Source organism: Papio anubis, chromosome 12 (genome assembly GCF_008728515.1).
Source record: "Papio anubis isolate 15944 chromosome 12, Panubis1.0, whole genome shotgun sequence".
NCBI lineage: Eukaryota > Metazoa > Chordata > Mammalia > Primates > Cercopithecidae > Papio > Papio anubis.
This window is the reverse complement of record NC_044987.1, coordinates 13,089,642-13,106,860: the sequence shown is the minus strand read 5'-3', so window position 1 is coordinate 13,106,860 and position 17,219 is coordinate 13,089,642. Positions and strand designations below refer to the sequence as shown.

The 17,219-nt window shown below is 46.2% G+C and overlaps 1 protein-coding gene across 6 annotated transcripts in view; it reads left to right on the top strand.

The window, feature by feature from the left end:
* Positions 1 to 17,219, top strand: part of SORL1 (sortilin related receptor 1) — a 179,571-nt gene that overhangs the window by 1,199 nt on the left and 161,153 nt on the right. For all 6 annotated transcript variants that reach the window (XR_002517258.2, XM_021926639.2, XM_021926638.2 and 3 more), the window contains exon 2: positions 16,690 to 16,806. Coding sequence is in view for 5 of the 6 variants with exons in the window: in XM_021926639.2 (XP_021782331.1) it covers positions 16,690 to 16,806 (117 nt within the window). In the remaining variant the exon portion in view is untranslated. The remainder of the gene's footprint in view (positions 1 to 16,689; positions 16,807 to 17,219) is intronic.

The following is a 17,219-nucleotide window of genomic DNA, read 5'->3' as shown; positions in this document are numbered from 1 at the left end:
ATGCTCTCCATTCCTTCTTCCCACCCTTCAAGATACTGACTCTCCTACCCCCTTCAAGATAACTTTATTTTGGAGAGGCATACCCCTCATGGCACTTGGAGATTTGAAATGACTGCAGGAAATTTGGTGGGCATTATTATTTTATAAGTGATTTATTTCTATCCAGGCAATGGGTTTATTAGGTCATAAGTAACGTGAATTTCACTTTTATGGTCAGACTTACTGCGAGGAATTGCAGATGGAGTTTGTAGGTTAGGATCCGCACTGGCAAAATTAATTTGACCGTGTTATTGCCTCATGAGATTCCCAGTTCTGCAGTTAAGATTGACATCAGCAAAAGTATAAAGTCGGGAGGGGAGAAAAAGTAGGACCAGAGGAGGTGGTAAATACACTTGTTTTCTAGAGTCAAATTGTTTCTTTCAAAGTAGAAATTATTAATAAAAGATTACCCTGAGTTCTGCCTTTTCTCACTAATTTCACTTTAGCCATTTCTTCAGGAAATATATAGAGTTAAATGTTCAACCCTTGGATCCAGGACGAACCTTATAAACATATCACCCTATTGTGTCATTTTGTTGGTGAAGAAACTGAAGCATGGAACGGTGAAGTGACTAGTCCAAGGTCATACCGGGAAGGTGGCCTGCTCTCTAGTTTTTGTCTGCATTGTCTCAGTGACCTTTGCTTGATTGCAGTCACCCTGTCTTTATGCAGTGCTGCTTAAATACCTCTTTCCTGAAATAAAATAGATCTGGTTTAAAGGGGGAAAGGATGGTGGGGACTGGGTGGGTGCATTAGACTTCCCTCCACTATTGGCCCCTGGGCAAGAATGTGTGCCCCAGGGCATGTAACTAATGGTGGCCACAGGCTGCAGGAACCTGCATGCTCAGTTCCTCTTGGGCCCAGATCCTTGTCCCCCGTCCCCACCCCATATGACAAATATATGTATTAACAAAAATCATCAAGGTCCTTGCTCTCAACAGCGACAACAGCATGGGGCTGATGGAGGGTGGGAGGAGGAGGAGGAGTGGCCTGCTTGTTCATTGGGCCTCCCCAGTCAGCCCAGCTCTGCTGTGCTCTTGAATCAGCATTCTGGGAACTGGGAGTTGGGGGCTGGTGGGAGGCAATCCCTCCCAGTGCTCAGGTCCCCTGAAGCTGTAGTTTAGGTTGAGGAAAAAGCTTTCTGGTTTCAAAAATATGCGTACAGGTGCCATTTCTTTCTTGGGTTTGGTTTGTGAAAAGCTCCAGGGGATGTGGGGCAAGTTGGACATGAACTCTGTTCTCATTGGGAGTGACTTCCAAACCCTGGGCTTTTGAGTTTCTGGGCCAGCCAGATTGAGTCTGGTTCAGCTGAAGGATGGAGAAGTAGCAGTCGAACTCAGAATGAGGAATTCCTAACCAGAGGGTGAGGATGCAAGGGTGAGATTTTTCTTTCCTGTGGCTGCCTTCCTATGCCATTGTTGCCTCTTGCTCTGAGGTTAATAAGAAGTGGAATTAATTGGAATCTGTAAGGATTTGAGTCGGATAAAAGGAAGAACTTCCCCGTACTGGGCTTTCTGCCACAAGTTCTGTCTGGTGCAGACACTTCCGAGTGCAAGCACAGGTTGGTGACTGAAGGGATTTGAGGTGCCCTTCTTGGAACCCTGGAGTAACTGACATCTACTTGGAATGATCTTTCTAGCAAGGATGACCATTGCCTCTGTGTTTCCCTGGGGCAGACCTGGTTTCTAAGTTGTCTCTGGTGGTTATGAATAGCACCCCCTTCACTCTCAAAAGTGTCAAGATGTGACAGTAAGTTATATGGTCCTACTTTTAGCCTTAAGCCAAGTTCTACTTTATACTCACCGCTTTCCCCTTCAACTTAGGTTTAAACCTAAGGAATGGTGATGTTTTCCAACAGTACTGCTTGACTTGAATGTGGTTCTATGGAGGTGCAGTGGGGTGGGGAATAGAATTTCATTCCCGCTTTTAGGAAATGTACAATTTAAGGAGAACAAGCAGATGCAGACACAGGCATGTCAGTGTACCAGGACGGGAACCAGGAAACATGGTCACAAGAAACCAGCCACAACTCTACAATGGTGTGATAACGGGCTGTGACATGCAGTGCATGGGAGATGGAGCGATAGGGGATGGTGGGCTCAGACACTGTCCAGCTTCTTGCCCTCTGACCTTTGAGTGAGGTTAAGAGGACACTGGCAGTACAGAGCAGGGCTGGAAGCAGAAGCTGCCTGAAGGAAGCAGGCCTAGAGGCAATGTTAAGGCCACCAGCTTCAGGGGGAAGAGAAGGGAAGGCTTTCTCAGGGGAATACTTGCATCTGAGAAAGAGCCATGTCCTAGAGTCAATGTCGATCCTTTTTCCTCTGCTTTGCTAACCTCTTGGGTAAACTAGGCTTGGTTATTTTAACCATTTTCCTCCTCAGTTTCTCTAAGGTGGGGAGATTGGCTTCTGCCATGATTAGTTAAAGGCACATTTATGAACTGAAATGTGGTTGTAGTGGTGAAAATAATTTGCTGGCAGATATCAGGACTTTTCTGCCCATGTTCAAGGCTCACGCCTGTAATCCCAGCACTGTGGGAGGCCGAGGCGGGTGGATCACCTGAGATCAGGAGTTCGAGACCAGCCTGGCCAACATGGGGAAACCCCGTCTCTACTAACATTACAAAAATTCACCGGGCGTGGTGGCGGGCACCTGTGGTCCTGGCTACTCAAGAAGCTGAGGCAGGAGAATCACTTGAACCTGGGAGGCGGAGGTTGCAGTGGGCCAAGATCACGCCACTGCACTCCAGCCTGGGCGACAAAGCGAGACCCCATCAAAAAAAAAAAAAAGGCAAAGTTTAGAAGTTGAGCCCTTCTTAAAAAGGCCAAGTCCAAGAAGAGAAATTCCATGATTTATGCCACACTGAATTTCCTCCTGATTTCAAGTAAGCTCTGTCTCTCTGCACCATCATGCCTGCTTTTTCCTCTGCCTGAAATGGTCTTCTCCGACTCTCGTCCTTGCCTGGAAAGCGCTTATTCCATTCTTTAACATCCAAGGAATACCTCTTGGTATTCTCAGGCTGCGGTGGGAAGAGTTTCTTCTGAGCTTGGATGCAGCACTTGCTGCCTTGTGTTAGAATTGCTCCACTGTCTCGTTTTCCTACTTGCTCCTTAAGGGCATGGATCAAGTTCTCTTGTGTTTCCCTGGCACTTGGGAGGCCCTTAATGAGTATTTGTGGACCAGCAGCGCACCTGGAAGAAGAGAGGCCTGGAGGGTAGGAAGCAAATTCACATTATATAAAATGTATTTATAAGGAGGAATGCAGTGAACCACACATGGATAGTGAAAATGAGTTGGCTTATTTGGTAGTGAGGATGCAAGTGGCATGGCCTACAGATAGTGGAGTCCCGATTTTCCTGTGCTATCTGGGAGTTATTTTGAATGAAGAGCTTGGATTCTATTTTACAGAATCCTCCCTTTTAGGGCTATCATTCTGGTTTATGCTAATGGTATTGTTTTGGGGAAAAATCCTTTGGAATGAAGCACAAAGCCTAACAGGATTTACAGGTTTATTTTCCTTCCAACAAGCTCTCTCTTCATAATTCCTACATTTTAGAGGCCAGGCAGTATTCAGTGTCCTGATTTGGGACTGAAAATAAAGTGTCTGTTACAGCACAAGGCCCTGGGACAAAGGGCCTCCTTTGGGGGTGGAATACCGTTTAGCTTTAGATCTCTTTTGAGTAGATTCTTCCATGATACACTTGCTTGGGAAAGAATTGGCCGGTTGATTCTGAAGTTTGGATGTTTGACCTGTATGCTTCCAGAATAAGATGAGAAGGCAAAGAATTTGCTGTTTCAGGTTGGCTTCTACGTAGTTGAAGAGTTGCTTTGGGCCTTGGGTTGGCTCAATAAGGGCTGTGACCTTGAAAAACTCTTCCTGGTTCCACTTGGCATCTTTTCTTAGGGAGCTCTGTGCCCAGTCTCTGGCCACTTTTAGTTCATAAATAGCTTGCGTGGTTAGAGGCACAGAAGGTGGAGGCTTTGAGAGGTGGAAGGAATGGAGGAAAGGGGTTGGTGAGAAGAGTAAGGAGGTGGAATTTCAAGGGATGAAATAAAAAGCTATCTGATTAGGTAATGCACATTTACAAAACAAAATTTGTACAAAAGAGTATGTAGTGACAAGTAAATTTCCTTCCCTCTCGTGCCCCCTGTTCACCCAGAGCTCCTTCCCAGGTGGCATCCATTGTTATCAGTCTTTTTGTATATCTTTCCAGAAATAGTCTCTGCATGTACAACATGTATGTACATAAAATTTGAAACTTGAATTATAAGTGGCTTCCTGTTATCTGTAGTCCCTGGTATCCTGAATAATGAGATTAACTTTAGCTCTAAATTATATTTGTGATATTATGATGGTGAATTGTTAGAAAATTACCTGAAGTGTCATAATATAAAATAGATAATTACTTTTTTTCCAGGCCAGGTGAGAAAAACATCATTCTCCTTTCACTTCAAGGGTTCTTGCAGAGCAGGAGAGCAGCCTGGTGTAGCCCTCTTATAACTTGCAGAGATGCTGGAGCACAGTTCCCTTGAGATGTGGAGTCCAGGCTTGTAAGAGCATCAGAATACAGTGATCATGGATCTTGGTTTTAATTTGTGTTCTTTCCGAGAATATTTTTTCTATGTTCTGTAAAATGAAGTTAGTGGTATGCTTCATAAATTGCTTTGAGACTGGGGATCCACAAGGCAGATCCTTATAGCAACGAACATCCCAAGGCAAAAGGTGGATGTTGTAGGAACATTTCATTGTCAGATTTTGGTCTTTTCCTCCTTAGAGATGACAGCCGTCTTTGTAGTGTCATTGTTGAATACCAGGACACAGAGAGATGGAGCCAGCTTTGTTCCACCCACTGTAATGGAGGGACACAGGGGGCAGTCTTATCATAATCGGGAGAGCAGATAATCCAAAAAATAATCTATTTGCTTTTGCTATGTATTTATTTAGTCTTTTTTAAAAAGCATTCATTTACCTTCCTAATTAAGTTTTGCTTAGGTGAATATTAAAATGAGTTTGCATTCTCTGATCTATTGATAAGGGAAATGGCTGGCATAAATGTGTTCAGGGAGAGGCAATTTGGGGTTTAGAATTTTTGACAATAATTCAGATGCAGATAATTGAGAGTTGATAAAAATGTATTAAATGTTTTAAATGCATAAAAATGTATTAAAACCGGGGGCATTACATTGACCTTTCCTCCATTTATTTGGGTTTAAATAAATGTGATGGAAAGTAAAAGAGAGCTCACTCCATTTTTGGTTTGAATATTCAGGGATTAGTATTTCTCCAGAGGTGGTCTGGGCTATGGGGTTGAGACATTCTCTTTGTTGATGAATGTGGGACCTTCCTATGCATTTTCTAGGTATGCCAGACTCTGTTGGCAGATGGTATAGTCAGTCTAGCCGCGTACATGCAAAAATCAATTTCCCTCAATTTAAAATGGACCACAGTTAATTTCGACCTAATTTATTGGTTTATCGACCTGTGAACCCTGGGCCTTTGAAGATGTGGCATGGGCGGCCTTCAAGTACTGAAGTGGCTGATGAAGCTAAAAACCAGAAAAGGCAGGATGGGCTCCTGAGCAAGATCAAGATTTGGGTTTCCTCCTATGTTATTGTGAGTTGCTCAGTTTTTTTAAACCGTAACATGACTAATGCTTTGTGCATTTTATGGTGAGTTCCATAAAAATAGGTCTGCATAACGATCACAAGTACAATAGTGTGTTAAAAAGTAATTACAAAGTTCTGTTATCCACTGGGTTTATTATAACGGTAACATCCGTGGCCATAGCACTGCTACCAGCCAAGAGCTGGAAGATCCTATCTTCCTGGTTGCATCCTGGACCCTCCGATGTGGCACTGTTCCATAGATCTTTCTGTGAGAATGATGTTCTCTATTTGTGCTGTTCACCACGTTCAGTAGTCAGATCTGGCCATTGAGCAGGTGAAATGTGGCAAGTGTGACTGAAGATTTGAAGTGTCTTTCATTTAATTTTAATGAATTTAAAGTTGAAATAGCCACATGTGGCTCTTGGCTCCTGTATAGACAGCACGAGCTTTGACGAGGCCCCTTCTTCCCACCTGTAGGCAACCTCTGCTTCACCCAAGAGAGAAGTTCCTGCAAAGACCTGCTCGTGTAGGCATCGCAAACAGGGTAATAAAAGCAAGAGTGGAGGGCTCGGGTCTAGACCCCAGGTGTTGGTGGCTGCTGACTGCCAAGTTGAGTGTCAGGAGACAGTGGCCCTTCTTTCCTAGGTAGGAACTTACCAGGGGACCGTGGAGGGCCAAGTGGGTCCAGTGATTGACTCTAGGGCATGCCTCTGCACAGTTGCCTCCTTCCGTCAGTCACTTAGTCAATGAAGGCTGGCTATTCACAGGGTGAACCAAATCTCCTGGCTTCACTTCTCATCTGGCCTTATGCAAACACTGCCCTTGTGTTGGGCTTCGCTCAGGTGGAGTGCAGACCCTGCACGTTCTGTTTAGCAATGAAAGATGTAAATAGTGCCTTAACAGTGGGGCCATCTCCCTGCCCTGCCCTTTGCTTCCTGTGCTCTTGTTGACTTACCTTGATGTAGCTGGGTCTGTCTGTCTTCCCTTCAACCCTCCAGATTGGCATGAAGACAAACACTACAGGCGTGTGGTCTTCATCTTTGCATAAAAACCTCCCCCTCTTCTTGGCTGACCTTTTAACTTAGCGTGCCATTGCTGCTGCTGCTGCTGCCGCAGGCTCTTAGCTTGGAGAATCAGGACCCTTCACAATGATTTATCTCCAGTCCCCTGAATTAGATTCAAAACACAGCTATGAATTCTCAGAAAGGCAGGCTGATGTGATTATATCCCAAATCTGAGTGGCTGACAAGGGCAATAAAAAGATGTACCTATATCAAATGCATTTGTGCTGTGTAGAGACTGATGTGTTGTTTATTATGTCCCCCCCTTTTTGGGGAGTTTTTAAATGAAGAAGGTAACTGATGTGACCTCTATTATTTAGAAGATAGACTAGCCTGTTGGGTAGAAACCCTGGGCTAGGGTGAATCTTATGTGAAATAAATGTGGGCATGAATCAATGGGTGGGCCCTCAGTTGGGATTTTAATATTTTAGGGTTACTGAGATGATTTCCTTCTGACTTTGGTGGGCTGGTGAGCTGAGGCATAGTGTCATGATTTTTTTTTTTTTTTTTTTTTTTTTTTTTGAGACAGAGTCTTGCTCCGTCACCCATGCTGGAGTGCAGTGGCTCTATCTTGGCTCACTGCAACCTCTGCCTCCCGGGTTCAAGCAATTCTTGTGCCTCAGCCTCCTGAGTAGCTGGGATCACAGGTGCGTGCCACCACGCCTGGCTAATTTTTTTGTATTTTTAGTAGACACGGGGTTTCACCATATTGGCCAGGCTGGTTTCGAACTCTTGATCTCGTGATCTACCTGCCTCAGCCTCCCAAAGTGCTGGGATTACAGGTGTGAGCCACCATGCCTGGCCTTGATGAAATTTTTAACTCTTAGGAAGCCTCTGTGCCCAGAGGCATTGGAAAGGCTGGTATGAGCTGGTTGAGCCTGGAGGGCCCTGGGTTAAGAGCTACCTGGGGAGAAAGGCTAGCTTGGAAACGGTGGCTGGGAAGACTTTAATAGGTACCTGTGAGATAGCAAGCTATAGGGTTAGGGTCCCAGATAGTTAAGGACCCCTTTTCTCTATTAGCCCAGGAGACACATGCGAGACAGATCCACGTGTCTCTGCCCCAGGGACTTGGGAAGAAAGGCCAGTGCTGGCTGCCCAGGGATCTCAGCCAAGGAGCCCGAGATGGCAGGGAGTGAGGACACAGCAGAATGGGGTGAGTGTCCTGTGAAACCGGGAGTATTTGGAAGGACTTGCATGTTTTAAATCTGTGCTCAATTAATTGAGTAACCTGAGACTCTGTACCTATGACTTACCTCATCTTTGTATATTTCGTTCCCTGAAATTCTCTCACTGAGTGGTTAAAAAAAAATCTGCAGCTAACTGTGCACGTGGTTTGCTGAATTTGGCAAGGTGTGCTGTTGGTGGTGGTGGTGATGGGTGGGGTGGGGGTGGCGACGGTTACTGCAGAAACAAGGCCTTCAATCTCTAGAGGAGAGAAATGAAGGAGTGGATGTGGAAGTTGGCTAGAGGTGAAAGAGCTATCTAAACAGAGCTGGGGGAGTTTAGCTAGCAGATCAGAGCCTGTGGGACGTCCGCCTGTTGCCTCACCTCCTGGTAGCCCAGAGGGCATCTCATATTACTGAGAAATTGGCAGAGCCATTGGGTTTAATGCACTCCCCCTTCTCCATTAGTCTTGTTTATAGCTTCTCTCACAGGGTGGTGAAGAAGCCACTGGTAGGGTATAGAGGCCTTCAGTTCTGGGTTGTAATGTTTAAATGCTTTTCTCTTGGGGTTAGGAAAGTGCTAGAAAACAGTGTCACCTCTGGGCTGGAGCCTTGGGACCTGGAGGTTGGGTTTCCCCAGGTTTCGGAGTTTGGCTGGGAATCAAGGAGAAAACTGCCTGTGAGTTTCAGTTAGGCGGGAGCTCCTAGCTTGACTCAGGCGTGCAGCATTTTGTCATTTTATATATGTCATCGCTTGCTCTTAGGCCTTACGCTAATGTTAATGTTTTATGTGGAGCCGTTTTGTGAGAAATGGCTTATTTTGGTTGAGAGGCATTTGGTAATGAAAAGAAATGATGTTTTAGTGCGTCGGAGTTTATGAAATGACATCCATGGGTTGCATCTCATTTGATTCTTACGACAATCTTGAAAAATGGGGAAGATAAGAATGATTATTCATCTCATTTCAGAGATGAGTATCTTGAGGCTCGAAAAGGTGAAGTGACTTACCCATAGTTAAGACAGGTGGTAAACCGGAGAGATCAAGACTCAAACCAACCTGCTAACTTGTTTCAGATTTACGCGGACACATTTGTCTATCCTAACTAATCTAGTGAAATTTTTGATCTCAGGCGGGGATCCACAGCTTTTTTGCAGTGCTTTTTTTCTCCACCTTTAAAACCTGGAGATCTCATATAATTCCACTTTCTCCTGGCCACACTGATCTTGTAATTTTTCAAACACAGCAAGTATCAAGGCCCTTCTCATTCCTGGCTTTTGCTCTGCCCTGCCTTAGGTCTGGGTCTCTGTTCTCTGCCTCACTTCTCCATCCCCTTTTCCCTAACTCCTCCCTCTTCATCCTTATGGTGTCAGTACATAGGTCAGGTTTTCCGTGAAGCCTCACTGTCTCCTCAACATGAGGTTAGGTCCCCTGTGTAACAACAGTAATTCAATCATCATTCCTGGAATTCATTGTTTAATGCGTGTTTTCCCTACTAGAGTCAGAGATGTGAGGCAGGACCTAGAAGCGTGTTATTTTTCTTTCTTTTTTATTTTTTGAGACAGGGTCTAGCTCTGTCGCCCAGGCTGCCACTGTTGAGTAGAAACCCTGGGGGAAGATGGCCAGGGTGAATCTTATGTGAAATAAATGTGGGGGTGAATCAATGGGTGGGCCCTCATGCAGTGGCATGATCATAGCTCACTGCAGCCTCGACCTCTTGGGCACAAGTGATCCTCCCACCTCAGATTCCCTAGTAGCTGGGACTACGGGCATGCGCCACCATGCCTATCTAATTTTTGTATTTTTTGTAGAGATGGGGTTTTGCCATGTTGCCTAGGCTGGTTTTGAACTCCTGGGCTCGAGGAATCTGCCTGCCTTGGCCTCCCAAAGTGCTGGGATTACAGATGTGAGTCTGCCATTTTACTAACACCTAGTATAGCATCTGGTATATGGTAAGTGCTTGATAAATACTTATTGACTGAACAAGGTGAGAGGCTATTTATAGTGAGCTGCAGAGGGAAAGTCGGGGGTCTGGAACCATCCTGAAGAGCTGTGAGAAATGGCTTTGGGCTCACAGCGGAATCCTCACATAAGGCAAGTCCTGGCTTAGGGTATGCAGTCTGGAGGGGGTGCTTGCTGTGCTCGCTCTGACTGTGTTTCCTGCACTGGGGCCCTGTGTTTTAAGGCAGTGAGGACCACCACATTGCCTTAAAGTCTGTCTCTGAGCTTAATCTCATTTGCAAAATGTAGCATTTGGTTTAGATGTTCTCTGAGATTCTTTCTGGCTTTGATATTTTCCTCATTTTTTTTTTCTTTTTTTACCAACTGGTAAATTAAGGGGTGATATTATGTTCATGAGAAAGAGAATTTTCCACGGTTTCTTTTTGGTAGGGAGCCCCTCCCAAAACAGCAAAGCACATTCGCTCATTGACAAAGTGGGTTCACCAGGACAGAGTGGCACACAGAGGTAAACGGTACATAGGTTCTCCCTGCCAAGGATCAATCAGAAAGGGAAATAAGTTTTCTAAACTGATATTCTAAGGCAGTGAGATTATGATTATCATCCTTTTAGCAAAGAGAAAGGAAAGGGCATGTGTGTATTTTCTCTGTAGAGTGGTCATGGCTCCAGTGAAGGAGATAGTAGTGAACGCTAAGTTCTAGTCCAAGGTCACTCTCCGTGTTTCCTCATCTGGAAAATGGGCAGCCTGAATTCATCAGCAAAGTAGTTCAGGAGTTCTGTGGGTGAAGCATCTTGAGCAAACTCAAAAGTCAAGTGAGTGAGCTGAGATTCCATGAACTGGGCCTCTCTTCCGGGCGTGCTTGTAAACTAGATTTCAGCTCTTCTTCTGAGGTGAGGAGTCCAGGGAGGATAATCAGCTTGCTAAATATAGTGAGAACACAGTCTTGAAAGGGGACAGTGAGAGGCAATTTGCATACCTAGCATTTAGGCCGTGCAAAGGGACGGTTTGGGAAAACCTTGTTCTCCTTGGACCTCAGGAGGCTGTCTCTGGCTTCCTCAGTTTTGTCGTATAGTTCGGGGAGTGCCTGGCTCCTTCTGTCCTCACAGTTGAAGGACAGGATATTTGTTTTATGCTATATTGTAGAATTTTAAAAATGCCTCTTTGTATTCCACTGCTAGTGAAGCAGAGAAATGAATCAGACTGCCTTGTTTGTCCTCCTCGTACCGTGTTCTGGGAGGAAGCTGTGTAGGAGTTGTGAGGACTGCAAGCTGTGGGAGTCTAGGACATCCTGATCTTTGGGTCTGACCAATTTGAAAGAGGAGATGTAGAGAAGGGTACCTGTGACCCATTCTATTCAGGGGACCCACCTTCTGCATAAGGCTCAACAACTATGCAGATGTTGGTGGTTTTATAGGAAACTTCTTATCATTGGCTTAGACTTGCAACCCTAATTTTCCCCAGAAGTGCTCTGTGTGAGCTCACAGGTAAGAAATGATTAAAGAGCCTAAAGGGTGCCTGGCACCTAGCAGACCTCAGTGCCTACTTCATCCACAAGTGAACGCATGAGTAATCAGTCCCTTCATCCAAGCCATTGACTTCCTCCCCTCTACTTGTAACAACCCAGAACTTGAGGACTGGGTGGTAGCAGGTCCTTCCCCTTACTCTGAATAACAGGAGGTGAATCATTTCACCTCTCTGGGTTGCCAGGGCACGCGGGGGGCTGAGGGACAACATGTGTGGGGTGATATGGACTTGTTTGATGAAGATGCCGAGGCGAGTCAAGGTGTGGGTGGCATCCACTGTTGTGAACTGGCGGTGGATACTAGCCTTGGGCCTGCAGCCGTTTCTCCAGCTGGGGACAGGGAGGCCCGTGCGGATGCTGTGGCTCTGCAGATGCCACTGACAGCACTTTGAAGGATTGGTTTGGCCAGAGACCCAGTCCCCAGCCTGCCTCCTGTATGACTCATTCTAGCTGCATATTTTGGTAGCATGAGGGCTCGAGATGAGATGAAAGGAGCACTTCTTAAGAGTGGAAGCTCCTCGGTTCTTGATTAGCACTTGAGAAATATAATGTTCTCTGCAGGTCCTAGAGGCCTTAAAAACATTTAGGTGTATTTCACATTATATAAAATTAGCCATTTTAAAGTGAACAGTTCAGTGGATTTAATATCATCACGATGTTGTGCCACTACGATTTCCAAAACATTTCCATTGCTCTGAAATGAAACTCCTTACCCATTAAGCAGCGATTCCCTCCTCTCCAATCTGCCAGCCCCTGGTAACCACTCATCTGCTTTCTGTCCCTATGGATTTACCTATTTGAGACATTTCATATAAATGGTGTCATGCAATATGTGATCTTTTGTATCTGGCTTCTTTCACTTAGCATATTGTTTGTGAGGTTCATCCACATTGTAGCATATATCATCAGTGTATCCTAGAGTCTTAATGACCATCCCAAATCCCCATAAAATGGTATATCTTTCTAGTTACCGTCATTTAGTTCCAGCTCCTGCTGGGAGGCAGGGGAATCAGCTAGATTCATTGTTTCCCAAAGAAGCTGCCTTAGAAATACCTGGGGTTGGGGTGTGTCTTCTTTTTCTTTTTTTGAGACGGAGTCTCTCTGTCGCCCAGGCTGGAGTGCAGTGTCATGATCTCGGCTTACTGCAACCTCTGCCTTCCAGATTCAAGCAGTTCTGTCTCAGCTTCCCGAGTAGCTGGGACTACAGGCCCTTGCCACCATGCCTGGCTAATTTTTTGTATTTTTAGTAGAGACAGGTTTTCACTGTGTTAGCCAGGATGGTCTCCATCACCTGACCTCGTGATCCACCTGCCTTGGCCTCCCAGAGTGCTGGGATTACAGGCGTGAGCCGCCACACCCGGCTGGGTGTGTCTTTTAAAAAAGATTGATTCCTGGGCTCCAGGCAGAGGGCAACAGAGCCGGTAGGCGTGGAGTGGGGCCTCTCAGGTGATTCTGACCTTTGGTGGGGCATGGGACCCCCCTAGGCCAGGTGATCTTCGGGGGGTGGGGTGGAGGGAGTTATCTTGACTCTTAATGACCTGCCAATGAGCCAGATGCTGTTTGTTGTTTATGATGTAGTTTGTGTGTTCAGAGGTTTCTGTGGCCTGTAATTTTTCTGTTTGCTTTCTGAGGGGAGGCACTCAGCCCCTCCCTGCTGCCTTAACAGTTCCAATTAATTGCGTCTCATTTATCAAGCTCCAGCTATGCCCTGTGAGCTAGAGAGGGGAGAGGGAAGGTTGTTCACACCCCGGGGTTGTGGTTACAGCTGATTGCACGTCAAGGTTATGTTCCTGGGAAGGCCACCCTCCCACCCGCTCCCAGGCCAGTGTCTTCTGGGTGTGGGACCTGCGTGGGGGATTGGCGATGGTAAAAGGCTTGCGGAGGAGGAAAGGGGACATCACGGGGAGATCCTTGGGGATGGATGGAAAAGGAACCAAACAAACTGGAAGCCACTGCTTAAGTAAAGGGATCTAAGGACTTGTAGGTTGTTTTTGATTGCTGGGGGCTGCCCTGGGCTGCTGGTGTCTTGGCCACATGCCATGGAGAGCCAGCCGGGGAAAAGCCCGCTTTGATGACTTCTTTTCTTTTCCATCCTCCCTTGGGGGTGAGGATGGGGGCACGGTGGAGACAGAGGAGGAAGGTGAGGCCGGAGGGCAGAATGCATGTCTTGGTGATAATAAAATTTACTTCCCGCCAGCCTGCCTGCTGGCTCCCCTGTGCTGTGGGCATCATTCCTGATTCCTACGACTAGGTCTGCTGTGGGGGGATGGGCACCTGGGCTGCCTTGGGGATCAGCTGTGACTCACCAGGGAGTTATTCTCATGACCAGGATGTGCCTGACATCTCGCCAAGCGAAGGAGCTGAGCTGTTCCTGCGAGTGCCTGGTGGCCCTCGTACAAGTCATTTCTTGCCGGGGGTTTTATCCCCCTACTGGGCTGCCCCTTTTCAGTCTGCTCTTACGAGTAAAAGGCACATCTAATAAAAAAGGCTTTTCTAGAACCAAAAAAGAGAAAGAAACAAAGAAAGAAACAAACAGGTGTTGTACCAGGCTTGCCTTCTAGAGGTTTTCTTTGTAGAAAAGCCCTTGGATGTTTTGAGGCTTGCCCTTGGTGCTCTTCTCACCTTTCACCGGCCTTGGGATTGGTGAGGAGGTCTCCTGTCCTCTGAGTAGATCGATTTCAGCAAGTTGTCTTCAGACCTTTTGCCCTCTCTGATCACTGAAAGCTTTGCAACCTACTCAAAGCATTATCTGAGTGTTACCTGCCCGAGGGAGCATTTTGACGTCATCTTTAAGGATGCCCAAGTTGAATATTTGAGGACTTTTTATCCCAGACCCCAGGGGAACATGGGTGATTTTTTTTCTAGGTTCCTAGTCCTTTATTTTATTGACATTTGCATAGTTTTCTATCCCCACTCTGGTTCAAGAGTGCAGATGTTTTGGGAGGGGAGGAAACCTTTACCTGGGTTTCCCAGGCACCTGTGTTGTGAGTTTCTGATCTCCAGATGCATCCAGAGGATTGGGCTGGAAAGAGAGAGGAGGAAAAGCGAAGGCTTCAGTGACTGGAGGAGATTCCTTTAGCTGCTTTCTCTTTGTAGCATTCTGGGTTAAATACTTTATTTACTTCTATTTCTTATTTGCACTTCTCAGTTAGTGCTTGCCTGGACTGATCTATCTGGGAATGAGAAGAGACATTTTGGAAGGACGTATTTTCCTAGGTCCTTCTCTTTAAAGTAAGAGTTTAAAAGTAAAATTTTCAAATTTTTTCAAAAAGAGTTTGATCCTGGATCAAATTAAATGCAGGTATTTAAAACCCCAAGTAGCGTCGTTAAGGATTAGCTGCTGTGTCCTTCTGCCAGCCAAGTATGTGGTACAGGTGTTTCTCTTCTCCCTGATAACATCTGAGAGCACCTCTAGGAGTGGGTGGGGAAAGTTCGAGAGTGCTGGGGAGAGGAAGCTAGAGAAGGAGAAAGGAGCTGTGGGTTTTCTGCTGCAGAGCCTTGGTGAGAAGACAGCTTGGAGGGCAGGTTGGCCAAGGCTTGAACTGTCTTCAGTCTAAGCCTTACTCATGGGTGGGGTGGACTGTGTGGGCTGGAGTCCCAGAAGCTTGATTTCCTTCCATGTGTGCCTGAGACAGCTGAGGTTGAGGAGGCTGGTGGAATGGGCTTCTCTCAGACGTCGCTCAGCAGGAGAGGCAGCCTGTGCTCCTGGTTTCAGGGTGTTGTCCTGCTTCTGAGTGTTGGACCCCCTCTCAGAATTTTTTTTTGAGACTGAGTCTCGCTCTGTCGCCCAGATTGGAGTGTGGTGGCTCGATCTCGGCTCACTGCAACCTCCGCCTCCTGGGCTCAAGCGATTCTTCTGCCTCAGCCTCCCGAGTAGCTGGGACTACAGGTGCCTGCCACCATGCCTGGCTAATTTTTGTATTTTTAGTAGAGACGGGGTTTCACCGTATTGGCCAGGTGAGTCTTGAACTCCTGACCTCAGGTGATCTGCCCACCTTGGCCTCCCAAAGTGCTGGGATTACAGCCGTGAGCCACTGAGCCTGACCAGCCCTCAGAATTATTGTTATTCCTGTCATGACTTTGCTTTCCACAGAGTGGGTGGAATGTATGGTTCAGGTGTTCAAATGCCAGTCCTCAGACAGGTGTCCAACAGCCAATGGTGAAGTAAGAAAATAAAAGCAATGTAGTTTTCCATACAGCGAAACAACCGTTCTTTATTCTGAGATGGCATCCTCCCTCAGTTTTCAGTGTTAATACATCTTTAAAAAAAAATGACAGCAACTCTAGATAGTGGTCAAATTGCCCTGTAAGGTGAGCTGCATAACAGACAAATCCCACAGGCTCGGCGGTGTGGCTGAGTTGAGGCTCCGGGTTATGAGAAGTTCAGGATGAATGCTACTGATTAGCGGAGGTCTTTTCCTTGGGGATGCAGGCTCCTTCTGTCTTCGGCTCTGCCCTCCTCTGGGGCTTTGGAGTCCTCTGAATGCGGCCTGTGGGTGGGGAAAGAAAACAGGACTGGATGGGGACCAGGCTGATAGTGGCCCTGATGACTTGTCTCACATTCCACCTGCTGGAACTCAGTCCCAGGCCACACCTTCTGCCCCACAGCCTGGACCAGAGTCTGCAGTGTCCTCAGGAAGCAGAGGAAAGAGATTGACAGAATAGCTAGTCCTGTTTTTGTGACGTCCTTACTTGGCGGAATAGAAGTTGCCAACCAGTTCTCTGTTGGCCTTCCTCATTTTTATTTCATTGGTTTACAAAATCTAAAAGTCTGAGAACTAAAATATTTCCTTATTTGAGACACTTCAAAAGCGATTTTGAGAAGCTTCACAATGCTACTTCTCTCATTTCTCATTACCAGCTGAAAGTGAATGACGGTACCACCGAGCCAGAGAAAACATAGTCTGAAAAGAAGTTTGAAAAGCATGTGGTCTTTCTGGCCCATGAATTTTTTCTGAGGAAGGGCAGTGTTTCCATGCTTTGGTTTAAAATCTTACCAGTGCATGTCATACATGGAGTAAGGATCAGAGTAACCCGAGATTGGTATCATAAAGGATGAAAATAATCAAAGGAATTGGTTATGCCAATGAGAGCCCAAGAAGCCTTTCTACAAAATCTGTTTACATCCAAAATAGCAGGGGACTCATATTTCTTTGTGGGGAAGCTGAGTGTGACAGAATATGCATGAGGTGGGAGGGGAAGAGGCCCCCTTGGCCCAAATGCTTTAGATGTCAGAATCTTAATCGTTTCTGCTTGACAAAGGAGGAAGGAGTCTTGATTTAGAATGTTTGTGGCCATCACTTATTATGGATCCTAATTCCTATATTGATTTCTTTCAGGTTAGTCTGAATGATTCCCACAATCAGATGGTGGTGCACTGGGCCGGAGAGAAAAGCAACGTGATCGTGGCCTTGGCCCGAGATAGCCTGGCGTTGACGAGGCCGAAGAGCAGCGATGTAAGTATTGTGTTGGCTCTGGGCACACCTTGATGCCATCAACATGCCCTTCTCTGATCTACTGGGATTATCATACCAGAAAAAGTAGTGGGTAATTGGAACATGGAAGGAATGAATTGTATGACAGAGAAAATAATCTACAAAATGATATATCCCTTGTTTGCTGAACACAGGGAGTTGCAGTCAGTGTTGCAAACAGATCCATGCAATGTGTGATTACCTTTGGGAAGTAATAGCGTATGGACTGGATTGTTGCATCTGCCCGAGAAAATACCAGAGTGCCTTCCTGGGCAGACCTGCCTGCCCGCAGCTGAGCCAGATGGAATCAAATTGGCCTTTCCCATATGCTGGTTTCTTCTAACCCATTGTAGTGGGATGAGCTGTTGAAACTGATTCTCTAATATTCTTAATTT